This window comes from Peromyscus eremicus, chromosome 14 (assembly GCF_949786415.1).
Source record: "Peromyscus eremicus chromosome 14, PerEre_H2_v1, whole genome shotgun sequence".
In the NCBI taxonomy this organism is placed as follows: Eukaryota; Metazoa; Chordata; class Mammalia; order Rodentia; family Cricetidae; genus Peromyscus; species Peromyscus eremicus.
Window position 1 is genome coordinate 61179864 of NC_081430.1, and position 22395 is coordinate 61202258.

At 48.0% G+C, this 22395-nt stretch overlaps 2 protein-coding genes across 5 annotated transcripts in view; one reads left to right on the forward strand and one right to left on the reverse strand.

Annotated features, from left to right (window-relative positions):
* Positions 1 to 22395, reverse strand: part of Brf1 (BRF1 RNA polymerase III transcription initiation factor subunit) — a 52224-nt gene that overhangs the window by 24935 nt on the left and 4894 nt on the right. For 3 of the 4 annotated variants that reach the window (XR_009382865.1, XR_009382866.1, XM_059279623.1), the window contains exons 2-5: positions 20322 to 20402; positions 17616 to 17789; positions 10249 to 10280; positions 6064 to 6136 (exon numbers count right to left, since the gene is read on the reverse strand). Coding sequence is in view for 2 of the 4 variants with exons in the window: in XM_059279623.1 (XP_059135606.1) it covers positions 6064 to 6136; positions 10249 to 10280; positions 17616 to 17789; positions 20322 to 20402 (360 nt within the window). In the remaining 2 variants the exon portion in view is untranslated. Of the gene's footprint in view, positions 1 to 6063; positions 6137 to 10248; positions 10281 to 17615; positions 17790 to 20260; positions 20403 to 22395 lie in introns of all 4 variants that reach the window. The other variant, XM_059279625.1, reaches the window with a different exon arrangement.
* Positions 2579 to 4703, forward strand: Btbd6 (BTB domain containing 6). Its single transcript, XM_059279626.1, has 4 exons — positions 2579 to 2990; positions 3069 to 3159; positions 3264 to 3382; positions 3543 to 4703. The coding sequence occupies exons 1-4, from the start codon at positions 2614 to 2616 to the stop codon at positions 4573 to 4575; spliced, it is 1620 nt and encodes a 539-aa protein (XP_059135609.1). The 5' UTR covers positions 2579 to 2613; the 3' UTR covers positions 4576 to 4703.

Below are 22395 nucleotides of genomic sequence, written 5' to 3' on the forward strand. Positions count from 1 at the left end.
AGTTGGGGGAGGGATGGAGAGGGAGAGCAAGGAAAGAGATATCTTGACAGAGGGAGCCATTATGGGGTTAGTGAAAAACCTGGTACTGGGGAAATTCCCAGAAACCCACAAGGTTGACCCCAGCTAAGACTACAAGCAATAGTGGAGAGGGTGCCTCAACTGGCCTTCCCCTGTAATCAGATTGATGACTACCCTAATTGTCATCATAGAACCTTCATCCAGTACTAACGGAAGCAGATGCAGAGATCCACAGCTAAGCACTTTGTGAAGCTCCCGGAGTCCAGTTGAAGCAAAGGAGGAGAGATTATATGAGCAAAGGGGACAAGATCATGATGGGGAAACCCACAGAGACCTGAGCTAATAGGAGCTCACTGACTCTGGACTGACAACTGGGGAACCTGCATGGGACCGAACTAGGCCCTCTGAATGTGGGTGACAGTTGTGTGACTTGGGCATTATGTGGGGCCACTGGCAGTGGGACCTGGATTTATCCTGGATGCATAAACCAGATTTTTGGAGCCTATTCCCTATGCAGGGATACCTTGCTCAGCCCCGATATATGGGGGAGGGGCTTAGTCCTGCCTCAACTTGATATGCCAGACTTTTGTTGACTCCCCATGGGAGGCCTTTCCCTCTCTGAGGAGTGGATGAGGGGTGGGGAGATGGGGGAGTGGGAGGAGGGGAGGGAGGGGCAACTGTGGTTGGTATGTAAAATGGAAAAAAGAACTTTTAAATAAAAAAAGAGAGAGAAAGAAAATGGGCAAAGGACTTGAGTAGACATTTCTTCCAAGAGGATATGCAAATGACCAAAAAAAAAAACAAAAAACAAAAAACAAAAAAACAGGGAAGGGTGCTCAGTATCAATTATCAAGATACCATCTCATACCCACTACCATGGCCTCTATTAAAACCCAGAAAATTATAACAAGCCTTGGCCAGGATGAGGAGAAAAGAGCCTGTGCACACTGTTAAAGAATAGAAAATGAGGGGCTGGAGAGATGGCTCAGCGGTTAAGAGCACTGGCTGCTCTTCCAGAGGTCCCGAGTTCAATTCCCAGCAACCACATGGTGGCTCACAACCATCTGTAATGACATCTGGTGCCCACTTCTGGCCTGCAGTCATACATGCTGTATACATAATAAATAAATAAATCTTTAAAAAAAAAAATGGAAAATGATACAGCCACTAAAAAAGACCATTTCAAAGTTTCCTCAAAAAAGTAAATGAAGCTAGGTGGTGGTGGTGCATGCCTTTAATCTCAGCACTTGGGAGGCAGAAACAAGCAGATCTCTGAGTTCAAGGTCAGCTTGGTCTACAGAGTGAGTTCCAGGACAGCCAGGGCTACACAGAGAAACCCTGTTTCCAAAGAACAAAACAAACCAGAAAACAAAACCAACAACAAAAAATGAAAAAGTAAATGAAGGGCTGGATATGACTCTGTGGTTAAGAATGCTCACTGCTAAGCCGGGCGGTGATGGCGCATGCCTGTAATCCCAGCACTAGGGAGGCAGAGGCAGGTGGATCTCTGCGAGTTCAAGGCCAGCCTGGGCTACAGAGTGAGTTTCAGGGAAGACGCAAAGCTACACAGAGAAACCTTGTCTCGAAAAACAAAAACAAACAAAACAAAAGAAAAAAAAAAAAAAAAAGAATGCTCACTGCTCTTGCAGAAGCCCTGGTTCGGTTCCCGTACCCAAACCTCACAGTTTGCAACCATCTACACCTCCAGTTCCAGGGGATCCAACCCCCTCTTTTGCCCTTTGCAAACACCAGGCACACACGTGGAGCACAAAGACATACGCAAACAAAACATCCACACACACAAAATAAAATAGAACTCGCTCTGTAGATCAGGCTGGCCTCGAACTCACAGAGATCCGCCTGCCTCTGCCTCCCGTGTGCTGGGATTAAAGGTGTGCGCCACCACTACCTGGCAAAATAAGAATATTTTTTAAAGGTAAATAAAGAATGACAATTTGTTCCAACCATCTCAATTCTAGGTAAAGACCCAAAGAATTACAATTAGGATCTGGAAAGGATAATTGCCCTACTATGGTAACAACAGCTGGTTTATGTAACCCACTCGGGTGTTCACCCATCAGTTGGATGAACTGGCAAACAAAATGCAGCACAGTAGAATACTCAACTTATAAAGGAAGATCTACATAGGAAGTTTGAAGGGGCATATAAAGTCCTAATTTTAAAAAGAAAAAGAAATTCTGACACACTACAACACGTACTCCCCTTGACTTTATGCTCCGTTAAAGTCAAACATAGAGATATCAAGCCTTCTTTCGGGACTCATTTCTTCTATGGAAAAAAGCTAGCTGTGTCGGGTTCTTTTACAAAAGCTGAGCTGCTGAGAAGTCCTCATTTCTAAGAGATAGAAAGTGCAATTATAACACTTATAACAGGGACAAACCTGGTCACCGGGCGGGGCCTCGGCACTCCCCCCCCCGGGGGCGGGGCCTACGCGCGAGGAGGAGCCGCGTCGTGACGCAGTGACGAGAGACGCCGGCGCCTCAGTGGGTACGGGTGGGACGGCGCCCCCTGCGGCCGGGCCGCGGGCTCCGGGGGTGCGGGGGTGCGGGCGGCAGGCAGGGCCGGCGTGGCCCCATGCTGCTGCCGCTGGCCTGCCTGCATGGGCGGGTGGCGCAGTGCCTAACCTCCCTGCTGGTGCTCGCAGAGCCGCTGCCCAGGCCCCGGCGCGGCGCGAAGGCGCGCTGCGCCGCGCCGACCAGTGTGGAGGCGGCCCCGGACGGAGCCACGATGGCCGCAGAACTGTACCCGCCCGCCGGCGCCTCCGCAGCTACTGCCACCGACATCGCCAACAGCAACGCGGCGGGCGCGGCTATGGGCAGGAAGGTCGGCCTTTGCTGCCCGCCCTGCCTGGCGCCCGCCCCGCTGCCGCCCTTGCCCGCGCCGCCCGCGCCAGACAACAACAATCCCGAGAGCCCCAACTGGCAGTCCTTCCACCCGACGCTGCGCGAGAGGTGAGCCGACGCCCGCCCCCGGGCTCTGGAGCCTGGGCGCGCGCGCCGTTCCAGCCCGTGTGCCTCTCCCCCTTGCAGGAATGCGCTCATGTTCAACAACGAGCTGATGGCTGACGTCCACTTCATCGTGGGAGCCCTGGGGGCAGCCAGGCGCGTGCCCGCCCACAAGGTGGGTAGGGGCACAGCCCTGTCCTCTGGCGGGCCTGGCTAAACGCAGTCTCCCTGGACCGTCTTTACAGCCCTGTAGCTCAGGTGACTTTCTTTCATTCACAGTACGTCTTGGCTGTCGGCAGCTCCGTCTTCTATGCCATGTTCTATGGGGACCTTGCAGAAGTCAAGTCAGAAATCCACATTCCTGACGTCGAGCCTGCCGCCTTCCTGGTCTTGTTAAAGTAAGTGCTCTATTCTGGGGCTGGAAAGATGGGGTGGTTACCTTCCAGTGGTCCCCTACATGTTTCCTATAATCCGAGAGGTTGTGCATGGGAGCCCATGAGCTCCTCTTTGAGGCCAGCCCTTGCAGTTTCCCAGAAGAGTCCCTGTCTTATTACCCAGGTACATGTACAGCGATGAGATTGATCTGGAGGCGGACACAGTGCTCGCCACTCTGTATGCTGCTAAGAAGTACATTGTGCCTGCGTTAGCCAAGGCCTGCGTCAACTTTCTGGAGACAAGCCTGGAAGCCAAAAATGCCTGTGTCCTGCTATCCCAGAGCCGACTGTTTGAGGAACCTGAACTGACCCAGCGCTGCTGGGAAGTCATTGATGCACAGGCTGAGATGGCTCTGAGATCAGAAGGCTTCTGTGAAATTGACCGGCAGACCCTGGAGATCATTGTGACCAGGGAGGACCTCAACACCAAAGAGGCTGTGGTCTTCGAGGCGGTCCTGAACTGGGCTGAGGCAGAGTGCAAGAGACAGGGCCTCCCTGTCACCCCTCACAACAAGAGGCATGTTTTGGGAAGCGCCCTCTATCTAGTCCGAATTCCAACTATGACCCTAGAGGAGTTTGCCAACGGTGCTGCCCAGTCAGACATCCTGACCTTAGAGGAGACCCACAATATCTTCCTCTGGTACACAGCTGCGAACAAGCCCCTCCTTGACTTCCCCCTGACCAAGAGGAAAGGCCTCGCTCCACAGAGGTGCCACCGCTTCCAGTCTTCTGCCTACCGAAGTAACCAGTGGAGGTACCGTGGGCGCTGTGACAGCATCCAGTTTGCAGTGGACAGAAGGGTGTTCATTGCTGGACTGGGCTTATATGGGTCCAGTTCTGGGAAGGCCGAGTACAGTGTGAAGATTGAACTCAAGCGGCTAGGGATGGTCCTAGCTCAGAATCTCACCAAGTTTGTTTCAGATGGATCCAGCAACACATTCCCCGTCTGGTTTGAGCACCCAGTCCAGGTGGAGCAGGATACCTTCTACACGGCCAGTGCTGTCCTGGATGGCAGTGAGCTCAGCTACTTTGGGCAGGAAGGGATGACAGAAGTGCAGTGTGGAAAGGTAGCCTTCCAGTTCCAGTGCTCCTCGGACAGTACCAATGGGACTGGAGTCCAGGGTGGACAGATTCCAGAGCTCATCTTCTATGCCTGAGGTGTAGGGGTTGGGGTGGACTTGCCACCAGGCTTTTCTCCATGGAGTCTACCCAGTAAGTGTAGTGGAGGTGCAGGACACTGCCTACTGCCTTACTGGTACCATTAAAGGCTTGGCTTACTCTATCAGCCTGAGTCTGAAACAGATGACTTCTCTTTACAGCCACAGCCTAGGAACTGAATTGCAGATGTCCCCTGACCCTGACATGGTATTCCACAGATGGAGGACAGACTTGGGTCCAAGGTAGTCCCAGGTCCCTGCCCAGTGGGCACCCAAGCTTCAGGACCCTTGGATTTTCCTCCCATTCTTTTGGATTCTAAGTGGCTCCAGCCTACCTTGAGGCCTTCTATTCAAGCCACAAGTTGCTGAAAAGTCACTTAAAATAGTTCCATCCTATTTAAGTGAATTTTCATAATAAAGGTTTCAACAGAACAAGAGCCACTTGTAGATAAGTGACTGTAGGAATTATTAACGGGGCATTCTCTTTCTCATTCTACTGAGAACATCTTGTCTGTATGAAGTCTGCAGTGCAAAGCAGTTAAAACCAAACCCTATCTCATCTATGCCTGTGTGGCATCTGGGCTGTCTTCCTCTCAAGGGCTGTAGCTAGCATTCTGCAGAAGGCTACATGTCTGGGTGATTTGTTTGTTTTTAGTTTTTTTTTTGTTTTTTTTTTTGAGACAGGGTTTCTCTGTGTAGTTTTGGTGCCTGTCCTGGATCTCATGCTGTAGACTAGTCTGGCCTTGAACACACAGAGATCCTCCTGGCTCTGCCTCCCGAGTGATGGGATTAAAGGTGTGCGCCGCTGCCCAGTGTGGTTGTGTTTGTTAAAGCACCTCAAGGTTCTACTGCAGGGGTCAGATGTAAGGAGTGGACTCTGTGTGCTGCGCTGCCTGCTGTGGGGTGTTGTGTGGGTAAACAAGAATCCATAGGCCCAGGCCTCTATCCTCTCCTGCAGTTGTTTTGTCCTGGAAAAGCACCTGACCTTCAAAGGCCCACTAGCACAAAGGCAGTGGTCTCTGGGAAGAGAGTATGTGCCCTAGCCCAGTGTGCCTAACACCAGAAGCCTAGCCCTGTTGGGACTCCACTCTATCCTCCCAGACCCTCTGCTCTAGCCCTCTGTGAGTTGATACTTCAGAAACCATAAAAATCCCATCCCTGCATATGGGAAGGGCCATGGCTAGAGGGCACCTGTTTCTGGAACTTCTTCCCTCAAGTATTAGGAGGCCCCTGCCTTTCTGAAGGTATCTGCTAGGGTCCCAGCATGAAGCATTATACTCTTCCCTTTGGTCCTGAGCCACATTTGACAGGCAGTGGTGGGAAGCCTTCTAAGTCTGCACCAGAAATAAAACCCTACTGGCTGTATTTCCCACAAATTTTAGGAAACATTTCTTACCTTTAGGGCTCTGTACTTTGACCTGACATCCCTCTGCTCTGAGCACCTTAGCATGTTAGTTTCCAGAGGTGGTATTATCTGAGCCAGCCTACCTATAGCCGGTGCGTTGATGCAGAGCTCCCTTGCCAAGAGCAGGAACGTCTTCCCCAGCACGTACACATTCACCTGTGACAAAAAGAACACAACTAGGAATGAACTGCTATTCAAGGAAACATTTGCTGCTTTTTCTTTTTTAATAATTTTTGTTGTTTTGTTTTGTTTTTCAGACAGGGTTTCTCTGTGTAGCCCTGGCTGTCTTGGAACTTGCTCTGTGGACCAGGCTGGCCTCAAACTCAGAGATCTGCCTGCCTCTCCTCTGGTGTGCTGGGTCAAGGCGTGCACCACCACACCCTGCTCAGGGCTGTTTTCTTAACGTGCCTGTTCCACTGTACAATCTTCAAAGAACCCATTGCCAGAGCCCTCTGCTGGACTGTGGAGAATCCACTCCATGACTTTCCGCTGGTCTCCACACCAGGAGGGCCAACCTTCTTCCTATTTGGCTGCCTAGACTCCCCTAATCTTGTCAGTGGTTGCTTAGAAAAGTTCTGTGAGGGTACACACTAGAGTATGGTAACACAGTACAGTTATGTCTAATTCTGAATCAACACAAGACTGGTACACAACACAATGGCTACTCTTCCTCTACCTCACAGTCCCATAGATCTCTGTTTACTTGCTGGAATCCCAATTGTTTCCTCCACTACCCTCACCTCAAGTCCTTATCTGCCATGCAGCCTGCTGGCCACCTGCCAAAGCTCTTCTTTGCCAGAGGAGGTAAGTAGTGGGAATAAGTCCAGCCTGGAAAGGCTGTGCCAGGGGTTGGAGCGGTAGGAGTACTATCAGTTGTCAGGAAAGCAAAGGTTTAGCCAGTGTACAGAACCCCTAACGTGCAGTTCAGTATCAGTGCAGCACTGTATGGATTAGCCTGGGATACTCAGGCCTGCCCCAACCCTAGAGGCTCCTCCCATCCTCAGCTACCTGAAAACCCCACTGCACTCAAGCCAGGCCGCTTCTGGGACTCCTGGGCCTTACAGATATGACTGTTCTAGCCTTCTGCCTCTGGCCTCCTCAAAGAACTCCCTCACCTAATCAAGCCTAGCCTGTGGGACCTCTAAGCCCCCTTTCTTGGCATGAAGGTGATACCCCCTAGATGTTGACATATGTCAAGGGACAAAGTCTAAGGGATGATACACAATGGGGTCTTCATTACATGAAGGACTAGAAGGAGAGAGTTTGTGACTTGTCAACTTGGTACTTCAACCCAATTGAGAAGGCCAGGTTCAGCCGCCATGGCCTATCAGCAGTGGGCTGGTTACCTTCCACCCTGGCTAGACACAAGTATCTTCCTGAGGCCTTCACGAGGACTGGTGGGTCAAAGTGCACTTTCTGAAGTAATTCTATCTGTCTGCAGTTTCAAGGGTCGTCTACAAAACTATGGTGTGCATGACTATATGGCCTATGTGAGTATTCATGTATGGTATGGAAACATGGGAGTATATGATGTAAGCATATGCACAAGTCATATGGTATATAGTCTGTGTTCAAGTATGCAAGTAAGTGTGCTCCTATAGGAGTACTCTGTTACCGAAGCATCCTTTCAGGTTCCCACATCCAGGTCTCCACTCCAGTGGTATGGGCCAAAGCTGGCCTTGACCTCCATCTACCCACTTCAAACTCCTTCACTATCTTAACCTTGGGTTCCAGATGGATATGTTTGACGATGAGAATGAATAGACTTCAAGTGTAAATCCAAAGTTTTAACACTTTCCAGGGGATGGAGAGATGGCTCCGTGGTACAGAGCTCCTGCTTCTCATGCAGAGGCCTGGGGTTTGGTTCCCAGCACCGACATGGTGGCTCACAACCATTTCTAACTTCAGTTCCAGAGGATCCAACACCCTCTTTTGGCCTCTATGGGTACCAGGGATATAGGTGGTTCATACACATACATGTAGGCAAATGCTCATACAAATCTAAAAGAAAACAATTATTTTAGGCCGGGCGGTGGTGGCGCACGCCTTTAATCCCAGCACTCGGGAGGCAGAGCCAGGCGGATCTCTGTGAGTTCGAGGCCAGCCTGGGCTACCAAGTGAGTTCCAGGAGAGGCGCAAAGCTACACAGAGAAACCTTGTCTCGAAAAACCAAAAAAAAAAAAAGAAAACAATTATTTTAAAGAATACTTTCTAGAGATAGTTTTTTAAGCATCTGGGACTACACGTGTGTACCACTGTACCTGGCTTCTAAGCATACGAATACTGGTAGGTACTGTTAGACATCATTACATTGACAATTCATTCTCCTATGCTTGTGGCTGATGGCTGTCTTATCTGCCTTTGGCATTCATGTGAATAAGGAAAGAGTGAGGCTTTAAATTCAGGGTCTCTGCCAATTCTACTCTTTACTACTCCTTTCTTCAAAGCAGCCAGTTCCACCAGAGGCCTTCACTGACATGGGCATGAGCCCCACCCAGGTAAGAGCAAAAGTATCTTGTCTGAAGGCAGGCAAGGCCTGGCCCCAGGGAGATCTTTTTTTTTTTTTTTTTTTTGGTTTTTCGAGACAGGGTTTCTCTGTGTAGCTTTGCGCCTTTCCTGGAACTCGCTTTGGAGACCAGGCTGGCCTCGAACTCACAGAGATCCGCCTGGCTCTGCCTCCCGAGTGCTGGGATTAAAGGCGTGCGACACCACCGCCCGGCTCCCAGGGAGATCTTAAAAGAAACCAAAGAACATACTGTGATGCTCTGGGGCAGGGACAGCCTTGTATGGTCCTCCCCTGCATGCCCCCTCACACTCCATTTTGCCAGCATAGCTCTACCAAGAAGAGTAGTCTGTAGCCACCCAGACTACACAGCTGGCCAGACTTCAGCCTTTCCTGGTGGCATGCCACCTTCTACCCCGACAGGCTGGGCTGTTTTCCCATTTCCAAAGCTGTGAAGCCAGAGATGACTGGTCACCTGTTTTCCTCTAAGAGGTGTCCAAGCTACTTCTGGCACTGCCCCGGCCCCCATCTTTTCTAGGAGGCTGGAATCAGATGGAAACAGTCATGTGGCCATGCTCTGAACTGAGTACAATACATTCAAAGGTGGAGTCAATGGATTATCGCAATTCCAACAGGTTATTTTTAGCCTGACCAAAAAATATTTCAGCAATAGCTTCTGAGAGATGCCATTTATAAAGACAGCTGGTAGGACAAAAATACAAGGCGCCATCTGACTGGAATCTGTTAGTCTTTGGGGACACTGAGTCATGAGCAACCAGGAGCAGTAGCCTGGGCGATGGGTTCTCAGGACCCCTGGGGGTTTCCTGATCAGGGTTTCCATTCAGGATGAACTTGTGGGCATTCATTCTACTTCCTGGTCCATAATGTCACTGTGGCTCTCAGGAAGTGGTCTGGGGACTTCAGTTAGTCTCCATCCAGCCGCCACACACAGTATGTCAGTGGGGCAACAGTGCAGTCTCCGTGTCCCTCTCTCCTTCGCTGCCTTTGAAGGTAGCTAGGTGCATCTTCTCAAGATGTTCAGTTACTTAGAGGTGAACAGTGCACCGGACATTGTGGCACACGCCTTTAATCCCAGCACTGCAGATGCAGAGGCAGGCAGATCTGAGTCCCAGGCTCACTCGGGCTACATGAGACCTGATCTTAAAAACGACAGAAACAAGCAACACAACAAAACCACTTTATCTGAATCTGGAAAACCAATGGCCCTAGACAGACTCTACACGAGGGTTTCCCAGAGTCTGAAATGCATGCAATGAGGTCCAATATTCCCTTAAAAAAAGAACCTTCATGGGGTTGGAGAGATGGCTCAGCGGTTAAGAGCATCTGTCTGCTCTTCCAGAGGACCTAAGTTCAATTCCCACAACCACATGGTAGCTCACAACCATCTGTAACGAGATCTGGCACCCTCTTCTGGTCTGGAGGCATACATGCAGACAGAACACTGTATACATAATAAATAAATTAAATCTTTAAAAAAAAAAAAAGAATCTTCTTTGCCTTAGACTAAATTTCACAAAGGTCTCTCAAGTGATTCTAAGGCTGAGCCACTAGGCCCTAATACTGTGGCTGTGAGATGCCCTCTCCTACTGAGGCCCCAAGCTCTGGCCACACAAGCTTCACCACTCTGAACACAAAGGCTGCGTACTACAACAAGCAGCACAAGATTGGTCTCCAGGTTTATGGAAGCACAGGCTGTGGCCCTATAATGCCCTCAGGGCAGAAAGACTCAAGGAAGGTGATCTACCTGGAGCAGGTCGCTGAGGTCGAGGAGCATGTCTGCAGCCAGAGTTAAGGAGTGTTTGCATGGAGGCTACCAGGGCTGCACACCCAGGGAGCTCGACCTCATCTGAGATCCAAGCTCATCATCTGACCAGAGAGGAAAAGGCCCTGGGGGAACCCAACCAGTCCCTGTGTCTCCAGGCGCTGAGGTTTCCTCTGGGAATCTATTTTAAGGATAGAGAGCTACAAGAGGGAGTGGGGGCAAGGGTCGGTGAAGGGTGGGTGAGACCAGAAATGGGGGCTTCAGGTGTTTACTGTCCAGACAAAGCATGGGATGGACCACCACACTTCAGCTCTATTTCTTAGGCACGAACTGGGGACCTCCAAGTCACCATTCTGAGAGTCAGCAGGGCAACTCCTAGGGGACAGACACAGACGTTACAGCAAGGCAGTGAGTACCTACCAAACACTGCCAGTGGGGCTCTGATGTGACCTATCCTTGCCTAAGTATGACAGTAAACAGCACCAAGAATAGATCTCAGATGAGTCCACACTCAGATGGCACACAGACAAAATAAAAACAGGTCACTTGTCGTGAAGTTAAGCTACTGGCTACAGGTGTAGCCCAGTGGTGAACTTTGCTTAACATGGACAAGGCACTGCATCCATCTGCAGTGCTGCACATTAATAGTAGACAGGCTGCAGAGATGGCTCAGTGGCTAAGAGCACTCGCTGCGGCTGAGTGGTGGTGGTGTACACCTTTAATTCCAGCACTCGTGAGGCAGAGGCAAGCACATCTCTGTGAGTTCAAGGCCAGCCTGGTCTATAGAGCGAGTTCCAGGACAGTCAAGAGCTACATAGCGAGACTGTCTTGAAAAACAAAACTAGAAAGAGAAGAGAAGAGAAGAGAAGAGAAGAGAAGAGAAGAGAAGAGAAGAGAAGAGAAGAGAGAAGAGAAGAGCATTTGCTGCATAGTTGTAATTCCAGCACCAACATAACACACCAGGCATCCCACACATCTGTAAACCAGATCCAACGGGAGCAGAGACAGGAAGATTCCTGGTGCTTGCTGGTTTCCAGGGCAGCTAAGAAAATGAAGCCCCAGGCTCAAGGAGAGACCATGCCATAAAGGAATAGGTGGAGTGATAAAGGCTGGGTCAGGAGGATGTGAGTTAGAGAGTACTCTAGGCTAAACAGCAAGTCCTTGATTCAAAAATAATACTCCTCATACCACACTGATCTGGAGAATGGCAACTGAGAAACAAAATGAGGGACTCTGTACTTTTTACAGAATTTTTGTGCGAAGTCTAAAACTTACCCTAAAAATTCTATTTAAAAATAAGCTGGGGATGGATTGATGGATTACTGTCTCAGTAGTTAAGAGCACCTGCTGTTCTTCCAGAGGACCTGGGTTCAATTCCCAATACCCACATGGCAGCTACCAACCACCTATATAACTCCGGTTCCAGGGAATCCAACACCCTCTTTTGGCCTCCATGCACTGCATGCATATGGTGCACAGACACATATGCAGGCAGAATACACACACACATAATGAAAATAAATCCCAAACAATTTTTAATAAAATAAAAATTAATAAACAGGCCACTCATGGTAGTGCACGCCTTTAATCCTAGGACGTGGGAGGTAGAGGCAGGTGGACCTCTGTGAGTTCAAGACCAGCTTGGTCTACATAGACCCAGTACAGCCAAGGCTACATAGAGACCCTGTCTCAGACAAACAAAAACAAAAATTAAAAAGCAAAGGAAGGTGACTGTCACCTATAGTTCCAACACCTAGGAGTCTGAAGCAAGATCACTTAAACTCTAGTTCAGGGCCAGCCTGGGAGAGACAGGCCATCCCAAGAAGGTAGGGGGGAAGGAGGGGTTTAGATGGCTTAGCTGGTAGACATGCGCTGAAAACTTGAGTGTGACCTTAGGAACCCCTAAGAAGTGAAAGAAGTGACTTCTTAAAGTTGTCCTCTGAACTCCACAATGTCCATGTAACACATACGTGCCTGTGTATACACACAGAGATACAGATAATAGATTTTTTTAAATATACATAATTTTATAAGAATAATAAAATAGATACCAAAACATGGGCAAAGCTTGTGAGCAAAATTTCACAAAGAGAGATAAACAGCTCATGCACACATGAAAAGAACCCTACTGCATGAGGGGTCATAGAAACCCATCCAGGGCACTCCTACCACCAAATGCTAGCAAGGGTACAGACAGCTTTAGCCCCTACACTAGCCACAGACTGACATGGCACAGCCACTGGAGACAGTCTGCAGGTTTCTTATAAGACAAAGTACAGGCCTACCTCTAACCCAGCTATTCCAGTCTGATGCATTTACCTGAGATAAACAAAAGACGTGCATAAGCATGCTCACAGCAATTTCATTCAAAATGGCCTCATACTGGGACCAACCCAGGGATCCATGAACAGAAGGCTAAACACTGTCTTACACATACAGTGACTACAGCAGGGAAGCAACCTAACAAATGCAAAGGTTTCCAAGTGACGAAAAGCTTGGAGCAAAGAACTTAGGCTGTGTACCCATATTTAAAGTACATCCCAGAATAAGCTAGCAAGTCTACAGTTGAAGGACAGAAGTATGATGGCAGCCTTGGGGGGCTGGAGGAGCAGCAGGGTCTAACTGAAGGGGTGTTGGCAAACAAAAAGGTATATAAATTGCTCAGAACTTACCAAGTAGTAAAGGAAGACCTATGCATTTTGTTTTATGTCAATTTTACCTCCAGATCTAATCTTGTTTTTCTGCAAGACTGGAGCAGTGGAGTGGGCAGAGCCCTACTGCTTACTTTGAACTGTGTCAAAAATAAGACGCTAAGGGACAGAAAGCTGATGGAAGGAGAAGGTGGCTGTTCATGGGATAGTACAATTACTTCAACTCTGTGGTGTTTGAAAACCATTCACAATAAAGCTATGATGGAAATTTTATATAATTTTAAAGGAGACTAGAATTCAACTTTCGACCAAAGTGACTGTTTTCCTTGATATGAAAAATCACCCGCTAGTAGGAAGTATATATGCAGGTCCTCCAAATAATGACTAGAGGTACTGTATCCTCCTTTGATAAACCTCTGCTTCTAACATGGGTGCTGGAGTTTTGTAAGTCAAGAGAAAAGTCAAGGTCTGACCAAAGCCCTGAGCATGCAAGAACCCCAAATTCCAAGGGGTAAGATCACTTTGTGACTCCATCTGAGCCCTACCATATTCTGACAGGTGGTACTTGTGTTCAGCAAGCCTCTGGCTCCAGTTGTTAAGGAGAAACATAAACACAGCAAAGAGTGGGAAATGAAAAGCCGCTAGAGGCTGGACTTTCTGGAGGGCTGGAAAAGGCGTGTGAGACTCCCTCAGGCCATCCATAGCTTTGACAAAGTCTGAAAATGCCAACTACACCAACCTGGCCCCAATGCAGTCAATACCGGAGGTCAGGATCAGTTTCTCTGTAAACAGAGCAGGCTAATGGCCAACCACAACATCTGACTGGCTGAGCTTGGTGGAAGAACATTTGCAACAAGATATGATTTAAACTGAGCTTCACCAAAGGGTTAAAGTTTAGAGATTTAAATGAAGCAGAACTAGAGCAAACATGGAATTATTTTTTCTTCCTTTCAGCCTGGAGGCTTGAACCTAAGACCTGGCACATTCAGCTTTCTACCACTAAGCTAAATCCCTAGCCTATCCCCTATCTTTTCACGTTTGAGCTACCGGCAGGGTTCGAGTTACCCTGTGTACTGTCTGGTTTTGTGTGTCAACTTGTAACAAGTTAGAGTCATCGGAGGAAGGAGCCTCAGCTGAGGAAATGCCTCCTTGAGCTCCAGCTGTAAGGCACTTTCTCAATTAGTGATCAATAGGGGAGGGCCTAGCCCATGCTGGGTAGTGCCATCCTTAGGCTGTTGGTCCTGGGTTCTGTAAGAAGGTGGGCTAAGCAAGCCATGGGAAACAAGGCAGTAAGCAGCACCCCTCCATGGTCTCTGCCTCCAGAATCCTGCCCTGTTTGAGTTCCTGTCCTGACTTCCTTCAGAAATGAACAGCAATGCTGAAGTGTAAGCCAAATAAACCCTTTCCTCCCCAGCTTGCTTTTTGGTCATGGTGTTTGGTCACAGCAAACTAATTAAGACACCCAGACTATTCTTGAACTTGAACATGCTAAAGTCCAGGCTGACCTTGAACCTGAGATTCTCTTGCCTCAGCCTCTCATGAAGTTGGCATTACAAGCCTGTATCTCCAGGCCCAGCTATGGAATTTGTTTATACAGCCTCACATATGAAATGTTTCTATAGCTATCCAAAGACAAAAACAAGAGAAATGGCCATTCTACATGCAATCTGAAAAAGATCTGTGTCCGTAACAGTCAGCAGATGAATGGGCCAGGGGAAATCACCCAACTAACACCACCATTACAGGACCCCAAGACATGAAGAAAAACTGGCCTCGCACTCACCACAGACCACTTCTCACATCTCCTGGACCCTCTTGCTCTAACTGACTGTGCCCTGGACAGTACTATCCAATAAGTCTCTTCTCAGCCCAGCCACAGTACCTCTAGAGCAGGAACTCTCAGGATGCTCCGTCAGGCAAGGCACTGAGAATGCAGCAAGCCATCCTGAACTCCCTGTCTGCAACCAGGATGAGTCACCCTCACAGGGCTCTGCACCTACTGCCCACTAACAACACTGATGTCTGCCATCTACACAGTACTGATGCCCACTGTCTGTACAACACCGACGCCTGCTGTCTGAATGACATTTGCATTCTGTTCTCTACACAACCCTGAAACCTGCGGTCTACACACTAATACCTGCTGTCTACAGAAGGCTGCAGCTTGTTCTCTATATACACAGGTGCATACTGTCCACGCTGACACCCGCTTTCTGTACAGCACTGACACTTGTCTACACAGAACTGATACCTGCTGTCTACAGACTCCTGAGGCTTGCTCTCTGAAACATGATGACGTGGAAGTTTTCCCTTCCCCATTTCCCTGAAAAGGTACCAGACTAAGAAGCAAGGTTACCAGACTCCGGGGCAGAGGCAGATTAAGAACCACAGTTAGGGCCTGGAGCTCTTGGTGCAGCACAGTGCAGACCCTCACTAGAGAGTGACACAGACGTGACAGGAGCTGCAGTGCAGACTGTCCTGGGCCCTGCACTAGGACCATGAAAGACAAGTAGGCTCACAGATCAGAGCTGTCATATCTGTCTTCCTGAAACAGGAGCTAGAGGGGCTGAGGGCATTCTTCATCGCTGCCTAGGCCAAATATATGGACTGAACAGAGCCTGGAATGGCTTGAGTTACCCCAGGCCTCAGGCAGCCCCAGCAACCAAGAACAGGTTCCACGAGAACCCAGTCCTCAGGACACTATCTACAGACACTACTGGCTTCAAAGCCCAACAGAACCGATGCTCTGGATGGTGTCTAATGACTCAGGACCCGCTGATGGGCTTCCTTAGTCCATCTCCATGGAAGGACTGGCCTCTCAACACTCCAGCAACCACCTGTGCCTGCAAGTTTCTCTGTGTGTGGCTTATCTCAGACAACTGACATAGCAACATATCAACATTATCCTAACGTGTATAGCGTGGCACTGCCAACATGTCTCCTCAAAGTCTCTGCCTTGATGACTGAGCCTCCTCCCAGCAGATACAGAGATGCCAAGTCCTGCTTCCGCCGGCTCCATCCTATGGTCTGTGCCTTACCAGGAGTGGTACGGCACACAGTGAGTCAGTTCCCACTCAGATCCACTTCTCATACTTGTCTCGCCTCTCCCAACTACTGGAGAGGGGTGCAGGACTTAGGTGGAAACCACAAGAGCCTACTGTGTTCGGACCTTTGGAGACGGTCTTAAAGATGACTCGATGCAGCCACTTGACAGGGAAGTTACCCTCCCACTTTAAGTTCTGGGCTTCTAAGTACATCTGTGCAGCCTAGCATCCTGATGGCTCAGGGGACAGCAGCCCAAACAGTTTGATCATCTGCTCAGTCTGATAGAGGTTCTCCCTCCTGCCAAGGACAGCTGTGCCAGCTGAACTAGGAAAGCCAGGTACCACTGCTCTTCTATTTCCGAGGTCATCTGCTGCTCTGCAGAGCAAAGTGCAGAGGATAGGAAAGTAGCTTCAGTGAAAGATCCTATCTCAAAAACTGAAGTGAAGAGGCCAGGGAGATAACTCAGTGTTTGGTAAAGGTGCTTGTCACCAAACCTGAGAACCTGACTTTGATCCTTGGACTTACATGGTAGAAGGAGAACTGACTCTTACAAATGGTTCTCTACACCCTACATGTGCACTGCAGCACATCTGCCCCGCCCCCATCAAAAATAAAAGGACTGGGTCAAAAGATAAAATCTAGGAGCTATCTCATACCAAAAGGGTGAGTAGATGGATGGAAAGGAAGCAGAGATGTTTAAAAGCCTGGTGGGGCAGGCAGAGTAAGCAAAATAGAAACAGGTAGAAAACAAATGACCTAACAAGTTCAAGGTGGGAGGTGGCCAAAGGGAGGGATCTACTGGAGAGAAGATGCCTCGTGCTTAATGAGACAGCAGCACACCAAGAGTCCTGAAATGATGGAGAGGAGAAACTATAAGCAGTACACAGACGACAGGAATGTATAGAAGACGGTACCAGAAGAAGCTGGGAGGTACTGATGGAAGATTCTGCAGGACAGAAGATGGAATTCCTGACATATGTGCTGGCTACAGAGATTAGTGCTGGGTGTCTGGGAAGTGCACAGGAGGACCAGACCTGAAACCTCAAGAAACAAAGCTGCAAAGGGAGGGGAAAAGCCAGAGGTCATGAGCTGTCCTCCTCCGCCATCCGAAAGGGGCAGGGACTTAACAGACTAGCCTGACTATACCCACCTTGGCAGCTGAGGTGGTTTGAATGAAGATGGCCCCCACAGATTGATGGAGGGGCATTACTGAAGGTGTGGCCTTGCTGGAGGAAGTATGTCACTGGGGGTGGGCTTTGAGGTTTCAGAAGCTCAGGCCAGGCCCAGTGTCACTCTCTCTTCCTGCTGCCTACCAGTCCAGATACAGAACTCCCAGCTACCTTTCGAGCACCACATCTGCCTGTGCACCACCATGCTCCCTGCCATGATGGTAATAGACTAAACCTCTGAACGTGTAAGCCAGCCCCAATTAAATGTTTTCTTTTATAGGAGTTATTGTAGTCATGGTGTCTCTTCACAGCAATAGAAATCCTAATTAAGACAGCAGCTTAGAGAGGGAGCCCTGCATCAGTTAGGACCAGACATCCAATAAGGAAACTGTTGGTAACACCAACACCAAACACCTGCAACTCCTAAGTCAACATTTAAGTAATCACCCAAGAACCAAGATGGGGCTTCCACAACAAAGGATACGAGGTGTGCCTTCAGTTCGGCAAACCAAGTAGAGGCAGGCAGCAATCACGTGGGCCATTTTCCGTCCTCGGGTCAGATGCTTGCTTACAGCCATCTTGAAGAAGTTGAAGGCTGTGTCCAGGCAGTGCTGGTTTAGCTGCAGCTGGCTTCCCAAGTGGTGGATGTGGCGCCGCCCTAGGATAGAATACAGAATGACCCTCAGTCACAACTTTCAATTTAAAATTAAGTATTACAAGAGCACCTTTAAGATTTGAGCAAAGCCTGTTAGTGTAGACATGTAATTTTACCTACTTGGGAGATTAAGGCAAGAGGATCACAATTTCAAGACCAGCCTGGGCCAGGCATGAGGAACCAGAACACAGAGAGTGAGGCACAGGAAGGAACAGGGAAGGACTTGGTGATTCACTGGCTTTTCTTCATCCCTTTTGGTCTAGGAAGTATGGATGAAAGGTCCACTGGTCACTCCTCCACTGCTTCTTTGATCTATAAGGTTTTCACCCCAATATTTGACTACTGAGTCTTTATAGACTTATAAACTTCTAAGTATATAACTTATAGACTTACAGAACAACAGACTCTGTCTCAAAAAAGAGAAGAAGGTAGGAAGGAAAGAAGCAACATAGATCAATTCAAGAGACTCAGAATAATCAACACAGCACTCCAAAGAAAGAATTCTAAGAAGTATATATACCTCCCAATTTCAAATTCACCACAAAGCTAGTAATCAAACAAGAGCATAACACATACAGCCCAGCAGAACAGAACAGAGGACCTAGAAATGATTCTCAATGAGGGAGGGTGCCAACTAGGAAAATATAGTCTTTTCCACAGAAACACTGGATATGCACACATAAAATGGAAGCTGGACCCAGTCTCTTACAAGAAACAACCCCAAAACACAACAGGCAACCCAGATGGTCAACCCCAGACAACAGAAGATATAAACATCTGTTTGGGGGTGTGTACATGCACACGCACACCCATGATCACACCTGTGGAGGCCAGAAGTAGACACTGGGTGAGTCCTCTATCACTCAGCTCCTTATCTTTTTGAGATAGAGTCTATCACTAAACCTGGAGCTTCCCATTTTGACTAGATTGGCTGTCCACTGAGGCCCTAGATTCTACCTGTCTCTATTTCTTCAGTGCCGGGATGACAGGTTCACACCAGCATGCTCAGCTTTTCATATGCTCACCAGGGCCTAACTCAGGGTCTCATGTCTGCACAGCAAGCACTTGACCACTGAGCTGTCCCCGCCCAGAGTCAGTGAGTGATCAGATAAACTGAACAACATCAGAATGAAAAAAACAGCCGGGCGGTGGTGGCGCACGCCTTAATCCCAGCACTCGGGAGGAAGAGGCAGGCGGATCTTTGTGAGTTGAGGCCAGCCTGGGCTACAGAGCGAGATCCAGGAAAGGCGCAAAGCTACACAGAGAAACCCTGTCTCAAAAAACAAAAAAAAAAAAAAACAAAAAAAAAAAAAAGAAAGAAAGAAAGAAAAAAGCAAGGAGCTGGAGAGATGGCTCGGCCGTTAAAAGTGTTCACTGCTCATGCAGAAGACTTGGTTCAGCTCCTAGTGCTTACATCTTGGCTCACAACCATCTTTAACTCCAACCCTCTTCTGACCTTCCAGAGCACCAGACACATGCATGGTGCACATACATACATGCAGATAAAACAACCATATACATTTTAAAATAAATCTTCTTTTACTTTATACCATCAAGTAAAGAGAAAAAGAAAAGTTGTGAAAAGACAGCCCATGGAACAGGAGAAATTTTTCTGTAACATATATCTGGTAAAAGACTCCTAGGAAGGTGGCACAATGGCTCAGTGGGTAAAGCTACTTGCTGCCAAGATGGATGATCTGAGTTCAATCCCTAAACTCACATAGTGGAGAGAACCATCTACCACAAGTTGTCCATAAATGTGCCATAGTAGGCACACATACATAAATAAATATAAAGTAAGTGTGTGTGTGTGTGTGTGTGTGTGTGTGTGTGTGTATTTTTTAAAGGCTTGTAGCTAAAACCAAGTATATTGGTGCATGCCCTTAATCCCAGAACTTGGGAGGCAGAGATAAGCAGATCTCTGTGAGTTCAAGGCCACCCTGGTCTACATAGAAAGGTCCAGGACAGCTAAGACTACATAGAGACCCTGTCTGGAAAAAAAGAAAAAAAAAAATAAAAATAAATAAATAAATAAATATATATATATATATATATATATATATATATATATAAAGATCTTTTTCAATTCAATAAAGGCAAACAACCTAAACAAGCAAAGCAAAAGAACAGATATTTCTCTTCTTTGTTGTGAACTGATTTATAAAACAATGAAATGTCACTTCTGCCAGATCAAATGGCTATAAACTTGCTGGTTCTATGTCTATCTCCAGGAGACCAGGAACAAACAGCTATAGACTGGCACCATCTGGGGGCCCTTCACTGAGGGGGCCTAGCAAGATCTGCAGAACGCCTAGAAGAAGGAGCGCACTTAGGAATTATTCCTCCCAGAGCGCTACGGGCCCAGGGCTTCGAGGGTGGCAAAAAGTAGCAGGCCACAGGGTAAGGCATGGGGTAGAGCACTCCAGAGCAGAAGCAACATCTGAGGACCATTCTGCTCTTATCTCACCCCAGGCTCTTGTCCCATCTCCCTCTCCTGTCCCACCCCATGGCCAGCAACACTGAAGTGGGCAATACCATTCTGTAGGGTCTGTGCTCTTGACTCCTTTCCCAAGTTCACATGGAAGCCACCTCCTAGGGTTGGGGTTTTGCCAGCACCTGGAAATATAAAAAACAGAGGTTAGCCAGAGCCTGGTAGAGAAGCCCCGAAGCCCCTTTCACTGACTGTGAACAAAGGAGGATCCAGCATTCTAACAGGAAGAGCAGCAGGCTAAGCAGAAGACTTTGCTCTGCCTAGAAAACAGATGTGGCCTTGACCAGAGGCATCCTAAACCTTTAAAAAGGAAAAAATAGAGACTGATGAAATAATTGAGTAGCTAAGAACTCTTGTCTCCATGGCTGATGACTCAGACCCACACAGAAGAAGGGAAGAACTGATTCTACAAGTTGTCTTCTCCACACATACACCATAACACATCCCATAAATAAATGTAATTTTAAAAAAGAACAAGAAAACATATTCTATTGCTCTAATTAAAGTGGATATGTGCTTTTAATACAAGACAATCATGGGATCTGGAGAGATGGCTCAGCAGTTAAGAACAGTACTGTTCTTAAACAGAATTAAGACAGGTTCCAAGCAAGGCCTTTCTCAACCACCTGTGACTGCAGCTCCAGGGAAAGCCAACACCTCTGCCACTGTGGGCACCTGCACTAATATGCATATACCCACACAAAGATGCATACATAACTTAGAATAATAAAAATAAGATCTTAAAAACCCTTAAGTTACATTTGAAAAGAATGGTGGCGTTAGCCAGGCTGAGCACAGTGGTGCACATCTGTAATCAGAATGCTAAGGCACATGGATCAGAGCTGCAGGCCAATGCGAGGAGGCTACAGGCCCCCACCCCAAAGAGAAGACTTCCACTTTAGATGACCGCTACTGCAATCTTTGCACTCCTCCACTCCAGCTCCACACCAATCACTGCCACTTCCACAGGCACAGTCTACCTCCCGCACTGGATCCCCACACTTCTGCTTGGGCTGTTCTACCTGCAGTGGCCCTAGGAGCTAACTTCTGACTCTTGTTCCTGCCACCCCTCCATGTGTGTGCAGCTAGAGGAAACATAATGTGAAAAGCACTTACTCAGCAAGCTAAGGTGCTAGCTAACTCAGGCTCCCTCAAGTGTGAAAGAAGAAAGGCCAAATATAACCTCTACATGGAACTGCCAACTACAAATTCGCCTAGATCTTCAAATTTCAGATGTGCTTTACTTCTAAAAACACTGGGTATTTTGCTTTTCTTTCCTTCCTCCCAGACAAGGTTTCACTATACAGCAAAGGCTGATTTAAAACTCAGCTTCCCAAGTGCTCGGACTATAGATGAGCACTACTATGCTCAGCAAACATTTGGTACTTTCTACAAGTTTCTGTAACAAAAAATATAGTCTGGAAGTATAACACAGATGGGCTTGGCAGAGTCTGCCCCCTCGTGGACAACAGAGAAGGAATATACAATCACAGGCCACTTGGGGAAGATCGCCTCTGACTTAGCAAAGAGCAGAGAGGGTTGAACCCAAGACAACATGGGTATAAACAGACTGGATGAGCTTTGGAACAGATAATGCCACCCTCACATCTTGGACTAGACCTAGGAAGAGGGCCAAGAGACCTCAGTGCCCAGAAAGGCCTCTCCATAGCACTGTCCTTCATTTTTCTCACAGAGTCTCCAGAATAGAAAGTCTTTACAACTGTGTTGATTTGATATAGAAGACTAGAAACTTTGAGGCCAGCCTGCACTACATAGCAAGACCCCCACCTTAAAAAAAAAAAAAAAAAAGCCAGGGTGGTGGCCCACTCCTTTAACCCCAGCACTCAGGAGGCAGAGGCAGGCAGATCTATGAGTTTGAAGACAGCCTGGTCTACAGAGTGAGTTCCAGGACAGCTACACAGAGAAACCCTGTCTTGAAAAACAAAACAAAACAAAACAAAACCAAGAAAAGGTTCTTTGGCAGGTGAGATGGCTCAGCAGCTAAAAGAGCTTGCTATCACTCCTGACCACCTGAGTTTGATCACTAAGAAGCTACATGGTGGCACATTTACGGACAACTTGCAGGAGATGGTTCTTTCCACTATGTGAGTTCTGGTG